Genomic DNA, 10,727 nt, shown 5'->3' with positions numbered 1-10,727 from the left:
GGTCATGTATGGATGTGAGAGTTGGACTGTGAAGAAAGCTGAGCACCAAAGAATTGATGCTTTTGAACTGTGGTGTTGGAGAAGACTCTTGAGAGTTCCTTGGACTGCAAGGAGATCAGCCCTGGGATTTCTTTGGAAGGAATGATGCTAAAGCTGAAACTCCAGTACTTTGGCCACCTCGTGCGAAGAGTTGACTCATTGGAAAAGACCCTGATGCTGGGAGGGATTGGGGGCAGGAGGAGAAGGGGACGACAGAGGATGAGATGGCTGGATGGCATCACTGACTCGATGGACGTGAGTCTGAGTGAACTCTGGGAGTTGGTGATGGATAGGGAGGCCTGGTGTGCTGCGATTCATGGGGTTGCAAAGAGTCGGACATGACTGAACTGAACTGAGCAAACAGGGCCATCATAATTTGGTATTACGTAATTTGGTATTTGGAATATTGGTGTCCAGGATGGTAAACATGAAAGTCTTGGCATTTGAACTGAAACTTATTTATACACGTTTGAACTTATTTGTATGTATTTTCTGCAAAAATTATAAATCAGTATATGTATATATTTAAAACTTGAAATCTATAAGGAATTCTCTGGCAGTCCAGTGGTTAAGACTCTGCTCTTTGACTCTGCTGAGCACCTGGGTTCAGTCCCTGGTCAGGGAACTGAGAACCTGCAAGCCACAAGGCAAGGCAAAAAAAAAAGAACTTTAAGTTTATAAAATTAATTTTCCTAAGGAATGAGTTTTTGCACGACTGTTTAGCTTATTTTCCTTGCTATAAATATTTGTTCCTGAACTCCTTTGAGGAAGGTTGAATTGTATTATAGCAATTTCAGATGCATAAGGGGAACACAGTGAGTAAAATAAGACATAGCATGTCTCAGGGCCAGGGCTGTGCTTTCCTGACTGCTATTTGGTCTTCTTTTAAATAAAGGAAGTTGGTGTGTGTGGAAGGGGTGGGTTAGGGAACAGGTGTAGTTGTTTTCCTCCTAAGTTCTAGGTTGCTTAATTTGAGACTGTACTCGACTCAAATGCTATTCATTCACTCTGAATTCAAAGTTAACTTTTAGAAACTTTGAGTTTTCAGCTTTGTTTGACATAGATAAGGCTATAAAAAATTGGAAATTACTGAATGCATAGGGAATTAGTGTTTTCAGCCCGGGAAACACACTTGAAAGGACGAACCAGTAAGTAACTAGGCCCTTTGACTAAGGGGACACCGAGTGACTGAACTGGATGGAGATCTCGGTGACCCTTTTGGGAATGATTCCTGCATCCGTTTGCCCATAAGCACCTCCTCCACAGAAAGGGCTTCAATTTTGCAGTGATAGGTGCAGAATTTGTCTTGAGGTCCTGTCTATACCTCAATTTAAACAGAAGTAAACTTATAGAAGTATCTTAGATATGGATACTGAGAGAATGGTTAACAGTTGTCCCAACTTTTCTCTCTCATTTCCTGGTAGCAACCTATACTGATTTGACACGAATGTTCTTTTCTTCTTTAGCATTCCTGGGAGATGGTCGGGAAGAAGAAGGGAGTCTCAGGACAAAAGGATGGTGGCCAAACGGAATCCAACGAGGAAGGCAAAGAAAATCGAGACCGGGACAGAGACTATAGTCGGCGACGTGGTGGGCCACCAAGACGGGGAAGAGGTGCCAGCCGTGGACGAGAGTGTATGCATGGGGCTTTAACAAAACCAGCTGTGGGTTAGTAATGTCTAGACTTGAGGGATGTCAGGGCCTTGTGAGGCTAAACCTGGTAACCATTATCTTTTTGATTTTTTTTACGATCATCTGTTCTGAGATCTTGGCATTTCTTACATATAGATTTTTTTAGCAACAGCCACCAGTTTAGCATGAAATTACCTTGTTAGCTGTTTGTAAGATTTTTTGACTGGGAACCATTCCCCTAGTAACCATCATGTTCTGTCCTTCTAGCTCATTTTCTCTTCTTTGTTTTTGTCTCCCCCTAATCATGTATGCATACAGTTTATTTTTCCTGTTCACTTTACTCTGGCCATTTGTAGTGTTCTGTTTTTAAATTTCAGTTCGAGGTCAGGAAAATGGATTAGATGGCACCAAGAGTGGAGGGCCTTCTGGAAGAGGCACAGAAAGAGGCAGAAGAGGTCGTGGCCGAGGCAGAGGTGATCAGTTTGTTGGGGGAATGGATGTTGGGGACATGCTACTCTTATTAGTTTAGTAGGGGGTCTGCTTTATTTAAAAAAAAAAAAAATTCAATCTCAAAAATATACAATCAACTCCTACAGCTCAATTCCAGAAAAATAAATGACCCAATCAAAAAATGGGCCAAAGAACTAAATAGACGTATCTCCAAAGAAGACATACAGATGGCTAACAAACACATGAAAAGATGCTCAACATCACTCATTATCAGAGAAATGCAAATCAAAACCACTATGAGGTACCATTTCACCCCAGTCAGAATGGCTGTGATCCAAAAGTCTACAAGCAATAAATGCTGGAGAGGGTGTGGAGAAAAGGGAACCCTCTTACACTATTGGTGGGAATGCAAACTAGTACAGCCACTATGGAGAACAGTGTGGAGATTCCTTAAAAAACTGGAAATAGAACTGCCTTATGATCCAGCAATCCCACTGCTGGGCATACACACTGAGGAAACCAGAATTGAAAGAGACAACGTGTACCCCAATGTTCATGGCAGCACTGTTTATAATAGCCAGGACATGGAAGCAACCTAGATGTCCATCAGCAGATGAATGGATAAGAAAGCTATGGCACATATACACATGGAGTATTACTTAGCCATTAAAAAGAATACATTTGAATAAGTTCTAATGAGGTGGATGAAACTGGAGCCGATTATACAGAGTGAAGTAAGCCAGAAAGAAAAACACCAATACAGTATACTAACGCATATATATGGAATTTAGAAAGATGGTAACAATAACCCTGTATATGAGACAGCAAAAGAGACACTGATGTATAGAACAGTCTTTTGGACTCTGTGGGAGAGGAAGAGGGTGGGATGATTTGGGAGAATGGCATTGAAATACGTATTATAATATTATATGAAACGAGTCGCCAGTCCAGGTTCGATGCACGATACTGGATGCTTGGGGCTGGTGCACTGGGATCACCCAGAGGGATGGTATGGGGAGGGAGGAGGGTTCAGGATGGGGAACGCGGGTATACCTGTGGTGGATTCATTTCGATATTTGGCAAAACCAATACAATATTGTAAAGTTTAAAAATTCAGATGGATGCTGGATACCTTAATTGTTGAGATGTAGTGCAAATTCTGGAGATTACTGTGAGGGCAGTGGGGATGAAGGTAGATGTCATTTCCTCTAGTATTGTTATTACTATATTTGCTTAAGGATCTGGCAGTTCACTCAGCAAAGAAACATTCTTGTCAATAATAAGGATTGTCCTCCTGTATTAACTGATGTGCTTCAGAGTGAGAGAAGGAACATCTAATGATGTCAACCACTTACTTTGCAAAGTTGCCTCAGTTGGCATGGTGGTTTATATCAATTTTTAAAATGTTTCCCTCTCCCTCTTTAGGTGGCTCTGGTAGGCGCGGAGGAAGGTTTTCTGCTCAAGGAATGGGGTGAGTTTCATTGATCCAATGTCAAAGTCTTTAATTTTTTTCCATAAGTGTTACCATAGTAGCTTGATGTGGTTAATATTCTGGTATCCTGAGGATAATAGGCAGCTAAGTAACCAAATGTGATCAGACAGATTGCTATAGTATTTCATCAGATGTGTCCAGACATTGGGCTTATTTTAGTGAGATAAGCATTTACCACCTGGATTACTTTATCTCATAACTTCATGTGAATATATATACCTGCTGTTTTTCCAAAATCTTTATGTGGATTTTATCAGTGGCCTAATGCAAGGGGAATGATAGATATCTATATGAGTATATCATGAAATTTTAGGTAAGCTGGTACAATGAGGAAAAGTGAACAGACAAGATTCTAATGGCCCTCCTTTTGAGTTAATTTCAACTGATGTTGCTTAGAGCTCAGAGGCTCTTAAGCTTTTTATTTATTTTTTCTCCCAGAACCTTTAACCCAGCTGATTATGCAGAGCCGGCCAATACTGATGATAACTATGGCAATAATAGCGGCAATACATGGAACAACACTGGCCACTTTGAACCAGACGATGGGACGAGTGAGTGACTGTTTTATTCATTTTTTGTCTTTTGGAACCTAAGGAAGTAATTTTTTTGAGGTTATACTAACATAAGAATGTGGAGGTATAGTTTTTGAGTGCTGAGACAGGGAGAGAGAGGGATAACGGTTGTATTAGTGTGTACTCTGTATTTATTGTGTGCCTACAGGCACATTATACATGCTGTTTCACCTGATCTGTCACTATTTTATAAAACAAACATTATTTATTGTCACTTTTCAGATGACAAGATTTAGATTGCAGGAGTGATTATGAAATTTGCTAGTATCTGAACTTAGAATTTTTCGACTCCAGAAGGCCGTGTGCTCTTTCCATTATACCGTCAGCTCCCAGTTGTATTTCCTAGTGTTTCTGTTTGGCTTTGCCTTTTGACAAGATATCCAGGATTACTCAACCCACTACTTGTAGAGGTGAACAGGGCCCAGAATCAAAGCCCACTGTTAATTTGTTTTTGCATACAGAGATAGGAATGTCTTTTTCCTTTAATTTTTGGTAAATATCAGTATCTGGGCAAGAAGAAATTCTGGAGACTTTTAGCCTCTCATTGTTGGATAGTGTTCTGGGTGTGATAGGGTATTATGGGATTTGCTTTTTTTTGTTAGCTGACTTTGGTGCTTATCTGGGTAGCATAGATGTTTGTGGATATGTTAGGCTTGTGGGACACAGCAAGATGTATTTGGAAGTAAAAAATACTTTGATTACTTTAAATGAGAGCAGCCTCTGGGTTCCAGAGTATTTTCTTCTGAGGAGATCAACTATCTCCTTCTGGCTGAGTCAACACTTGGAAAGAAAAGCCTGAGACTTTTTTTGTCTTATAAAGGGGGGATGGGTTAATAGAGGAGCATGAAATAGGCTCTCTTGACTGTTTATCCACTTAAATTTGCCTTACCCCCCTTTCAGAGATCTGTTACCTTAATCTTGCATCTTTAGGAAGGTCTTTGGCACAAACTTCTTCTCACCTACTGGCCACAGTATGCTATAACTCAGATCCTGAGTATTACATGCTTTTTGTTCATCAAGCTGTCTTAAAAGCTCATTTTGAATACAGATTTTTCAGGAGCAGAGGCTAAAGTTATTGTCAAGCTACATAACTTTTTGAGCTTCCTTATTGGCTATGAAATGTCTTTTTCTATTTTAATTTGGAGGCATTAGAACTCTTCATTCATCTCTTGATGGCTTTTTAGAGCGTTGGTAGCAGTCTGAATAACAAAAGTTGAGGGATTTGTTTTTAGTTGTGCACAGAAAATTAGGTATGGAGTCCCAATCCTAGGTTGGTTGGAAAAAGAGGAAAGGAAAAGGTGTGTATTTGCTTATACCATGTAGAGAAGAACAAATTTGGGAGGCTGGAATCAGAACTTCTTATCTGTTGCCGAATGAATTTTGTGCTGCTCCTGTCATCTTGTTAGTGTTGGGTTAGCTCCGTGCATTCATCCTTGTTAGTTTGATGAGTTGAACTTTTCATGCATAATCTCTTTTTATGTTTTCATGATAGCAAACTTCAAATTCCCTTTTTATTTTAAAAAGAGACTGAAATCTACCCTTAAAATATCCACAGGTACAGTGGGAGTTGTTTGTTGGGGGCAATCATTCTCATTCACAAGCAAAATTTCACTGGTTGTTTTTTCTTTTCTTTTCTTTTTTGTTTCAGGACTTGATTTCATTGGGGTTGAGGGGTCAAATTATCCCCGAAAATTTGAGACTGCTCCTGGTATGATACATCCAGGCGCCTAACTGCCCCGGATATTTAATAATAGATTTTTATGAACTGAAATATCTGTGGATATGTCATCTTTATGTCTTCCTGCTTTTTATTTTTCTGCTTTTTCCTTTGATTCTGTGCCTGTTTTTCTTACTTAGAAAATTGCTTAATGAACACTTAATATTTACTTTGTCTGTGCTTTTTGCTGGTGGAGTGGAAGCCCTAATCTGTTAGAATATTTGAACGCTTTCTGCGTCTTAATGCTTCCTCAGTGTGTAGTCTTTTTCCTTAGCTGTGACCATATGTCCTGTATAGGAAGGTGTCAGGTAGCTGTCTACAGTCTTCCTTTCCATTCCAAATACAGTCACCAGAGTGCAGGGGGAAAAATTCTTGCATGAGAGAGAGCTTCTAAGTAGTACGTAACTTCTTAGATCACTTCTAATTCTAGGATTGTGTGTATGTGTTAACCCACATTTTGGATTCCAGTTAACGACGGTGGGATGGATGTCAATGGGGAGGAAGAACGGTATCACCAGAGAGGGAGAGAAAAATGTTATTTGTATCTTGCTTAAATTGAGATTGGACTTTGATTTGGAGAACATTGTCATTGTTAAGTGGCTTGAAATTTCTGTGGTACAATTTTAACACTGTCCTGGGAAAGGCATTGCACTGACATATTTTTCTCTAGGAAATAGGATTTTTCATTGTTAAATGTTTAGAAGAATTTCAGATGGATTCTGTAGGTATTAGAATGTTTCTTTTCAGTGATCATGAAATCAGAATGCCAGACCTTCATTCTTTGATTCTTGTAAGAAGTTTTCTCCATTTGGAGAGAATGCTATAAGAATTATTAAATATATACTGTTATTCTAGAGAAGAAAACCAGGAGTTTTCTTGTCTTTTCTACAGATAAGTGCCTATTTCTTAGTGTGGTCCTTTGCTTGAAGGGAAGAATTTTAGGTCTCAGAAACTCACCCATATTCCTTAAGAAAAGGCAGGTTCCTTTTCTGAGAAGGACATGTGTATGTGTGACACAAAACAAGGGGAATGTGGAAGATAGTTTGATTATTTATGGACCTCTTCTACAGAAACTGTATCTGCACTACGTTATTACCAACAGGAGGAGAATGCATAACTCCACTGTCTGTGCCGTGAGCTCAGCAGGTCAGATTTCATGTCTCATATAGTTAGGATTAGTACGGTAATTACTTGATTTTTCCAGTTTCACCTTGTGTCTTCTGAAAATAACAGCCAGCAGAGTTTTTTAATTTAGTTTCCATAGCAGATAGGTGTCAGTGCTCTGTTTGGATTTCAGGCCTTCTTGTTGAAACCATTTGTGTTCCTCTGCCCCTGCTGCCACGTCTCTTCAGACTGCTGGCAGTATTGTCTTATACTCAATAGATAGAGTTTGCATGTTTTGGCTTGAATTATCTGCTGCCATTTCACTGACCAGACCACTGAGTCAGGCCTGAAGGTCTATAAGAGATTGCTTGGAGTGCTGGATCTACTGGAGTCTTGCTCTCTCTTGCATTTTGTTTCTCTCTCTTGCTGTCTCGCACTGTTTCCTATTACAGCTGTGTGACAAAAACTGAAAGTAGCTGTGAAATTTAATTAGAACCCTGGTGTTCTGAGGTATTCTAAAAAGTCTTTTTCTCCCTCTGAAGCCCAAGAATCCTTTCTGATTACTAAATGCTGGTTACACTTTTGGCTGCCAAAAAATTTAATGCATTAGTATTTTCTACACATGCTTTGTACTGGCATTTAAAGTTACTTCATTGTGTTTTCCTTTATTCCCAGGCGCATGGAGGACTGCAACAGAGGAGTGGGGAACTGAAGATTGGAATGAAGATGTGAGTATTCCCATGTTATTCCTCATCAGTACCTTCTATCCCTAAGTGATGTTTTAGGGATAGAAAATGGGTATGATTCTACCCCTTAAAATTCACCCTTAAGATTCTGACCCAAAACTTTTACATCCAAAATAGTGTTCTGAGCAAGAACATTTCACATATGTTATATGAAGGAGACTGGGCATGAACAGGACTCTCTGGAACCAGACTATGGAAAGGGCAAGTGCACTTGTGTAAGTCCAATATCTGATTGTCGGATTTATCCCAGGAAGCGATGGTGGTTGGGTAGGGCACCAGAGATGGAGTCAGGCAGGTAATGCATTGAGCAGCAGCTTCTGATAGCACGTGATGCTCCTTGGAGCAGTGCAGTTATTTGGTTCACATTCAGGCTTTGGTGTATGGTCCTGTAATTGGTTTAGAGGTGGGTACATGGTGAAAGTTTGGTTGACTCTGAAACCCATTTTGTTATTGTACTCAGAGCCCAACTTGGATGATTTTAATTGAGATGAAAATGTAGGTTTGGCTGTTCTGCAGTGACTAAACTTGGAAACCTCATAGATGTGTGGCACATAAACAGCTATGTGAATTCATTGGAGTAGTACCTGAGTAAAGGGATTTTGCTGATGGCTGGTCACAGTCAAGCCTTTGCTGTGAATTATAGTGATCATGGATGAACTTTCCTGTATTTTGTATTTACTCAAGCAAGACAGAATATGGTAAGAGGAAATGGTGTGTCAAGCTGTTTTGGTTTTCAGGGCTGAGTTTTAAAATTCCAGATGCATCAGCATCAGAGTGTGATTCTTTTCTATTGTAGCTGAGCTAGACTGCTTTGTGAATACTTCATAAGATTTGGCTTGTCTGCTTAACCACCTTTCAGAGAATGATATATTGGGGGGAGTGGATTTCCTGTCTTTAGAGGGGAGGTTTCAATCAGAAAGTTTTTTTTTTTTTTTTTAACTTATTTTTAAAGTTGTGGGGGAATTGCTTGGTGTTCCAGTGGTTAGGACACTTTCACTGCTGAGGGCCAGGGTTCAATTCCTGGTTGGGGAACTCTGAGTGCCCACAAACTGGGCAGCATGGTTAAAAAAATTAAATCAACTTTGAATAGTAGAAATATTTATTCCCTGCAATTGGCTTACTTGATTTTAATGTCTTATAGGGGAGAGACTAGATGTAATAAAGTCAGTTTTAAGGCAAAACACGTTAAAATTATTCCTGCAAACTTCAGCACATCAGAATTTGGGCCCTTCCTGCTCAAAAGCAAAGAATTATTTTTATTTCTGTCTTCATTTTGGCTGGGGTCTTCCTTTGAGAGGATTAGTGGAAGATAAAGTATGATTCGGATTGAGGTAGGAGTTGGGAGGCATAGTGAGAAAATATAAAGGGGCTTTCTCTATTTTTCTGTCTAGCATATTCACTTTCTTATAAGTTCAGGGTGCATATTATGTGACTCCACTAGATTTTATTGGGTTCATGGATTCTGCTCTCTCTTTTGATAAGATCTACAGAAGATAGATAGAAGGGGCTTGAAAGTCAGTCCATTCAGGATTTCTTAGGGTAAACAGTTCTCACTTGTAGGAGTTTTTCCCTTTTTCTTATGTTGCATTCCCCTTACCTCTGCCAGGTTTCTGGACTGTAACTAGCCTAACACTAGGAGTGACTAATGCCTCTGTTTTCCAGCTTTCTGAGACCAAGATCTTCACTGCCTCTAATGTGTCTTCAGTGCCTCTGCCTGCGGAGAATGTGACAATCACTGCTGGTCAGAGGCAAGTGTGTGGTGTGAATTGCCAGTATCTTTTCTCAGAGGGATCTGCTAAGTGAGCTGTAAGGAAGGAGTGGTACTGGCCCTTCATGAACTCCCATAGTGTTGATAATAGAATCAAATCACATTACAGTCCTATTTAGTTTATAGGTAGATTTTTGTAAGAGTTGATAGTAGTTTATCTACCAAATGAATATCTGTATAATTTTGAAGTTAACTTCTTCCAGATAGTCCTTCATTAATACATACATCAAGAAAATGTGTGTGTGTATATATATATATATATACACACATATATATATACACATTAGCCTTGTCAGCATCCCAGATACTGATTAAAACTTAGAATAATATAAACTTACAGTAAATCAGGTTAAGAAAAGCTAAAAGTGGAAAGATTTTATTTATTTTGGAATTTGCAGAACTGTTCAATAGCTTCTTCTCTTGCTTTATAATTATGTCTTTGCTTTAGCCAACTGGGTGTGATGATCATTTTTTCCCCTAGCATCTATCTTATGAATTTTTTAGGACTTGAACATAAGTATTGGAGTCAATAGAGGGAGATAACACTTGTCAGGGAATATTTTTATCCCCTGAAAAACTCTTGAATTATTTCTGGACCTGGATATGATAGCTGTAGGGCTTCCCTGATAGCTCAGTTGGTAAAGAATCTGTCTGCAATGCAGGAGACCCCGGTTCAATTCCTAGGTTGGGAAGATCCACTAGAGAATGGATAGGCTACTCCACTCTAGTATTCTTGGGCTTCCCTTGAGGCTCAGCTGGTAAAGAATCTGCCTGCAGTGTGGGAGACCTGTGTTGTATCCTTGGATTGAGAAGATCCCCTGAAGAAGGGAAAGGCTACCCACTCCAGTATTCCGGCCTGGAGAATTCCATGGACTGTATAGTCCATGGGTTGCAAAGAGTCGGACATGACTGAGTGACTTTCACTTTCACTTTCATGATAGTTATTGGCCCAGAATCCAACTTGAAGGCAGAAGAACCAGAGATCAAATTCCCAACATCTGTTGGATTATAGAAAAACCAGGAGAGTTCAAGAAAAACATCTGCTTTACTGACTACGCCAAAGCCTTTGACTGTGTGGATCACAAAAAACTATGGAAAATTCTTAAAGAGATGGGAAAACCAGACCACCTTAACTGACTCCTGAGAAATCTGTACGCAGGTCAGAAGCAATGGTTAGAACCAGACACGGAACCACAGACTGGTTAAA

The 10,727-nt window shown here is 39.6% G+C and overlaps 1 protein-coding gene across 9 annotated transcripts in view; it reads left to right on the top strand.

Annotated features, from left to right (window-relative positions):
- UBAP2L (ubiquitin associated protein 2-like) overlaps positions 1 to 10,727 on the top strand; it is a 48,303-nt gene that overhangs the window by 12,196 nt on the left and 25,380 nt on the right. For 6 of the 9 annotated variants that reach the window (XM_010838357.1, XM_010838354.1, XM_010838356.1 and 3 more), the window contains exons 5-11: positions 1,506 to 1,674; positions 2,049 to 2,144; positions 3,547 to 3,592; positions 4,052 to 4,164; positions 5,834 to 5,893; positions 7,682 to 7,734; positions 9,415 to 9,500. In XM_010838357.1, the coding sequence (XP_010836659.1) occupies positions 1,506 to 1,674; positions 2,049 to 2,144; positions 3,547 to 3,592; positions 4,052 to 4,164; positions 5,834 to 5,893; positions 7,682 to 7,734; positions 9,415 to 9,500 (623 nt within the window). The remainder of the gene's footprint in view (positions 1 to 1,505; positions 1,675 to 2,048; positions 2,145 to 3,546; positions 3,593 to 4,051; positions 4,165 to 5,833; positions 5,894 to 7,681; positions 7,735 to 9,414; positions 9,501 to 10,727) is intronic. The other 3 variants (XM_010838359.1, XM_010838358.1, XM_010838361.1) reach the window with 1 other exon arrangement.

The sequence above is a fragment of the Bison bison genome, unplaced genomic scaffold, assembly GCF_000754665.1.
Source record: "Bison bison bison isolate TAMUID 2011002044 unplaced genomic scaffold, Bison_UMD1.0 scf7180017864093, whole genome shotgun sequence".
NCBI classification, from domain to species: domain Eukaryota; kingdom Metazoa; phylum Chordata; class Mammalia; order Artiodactyla; family Bovidae; genus Bison; species Bison bison.
Note: the sequence above shows the minus strand (reverse complement) of the source record. Positions and strands in the feature narration are given on the sequence as shown.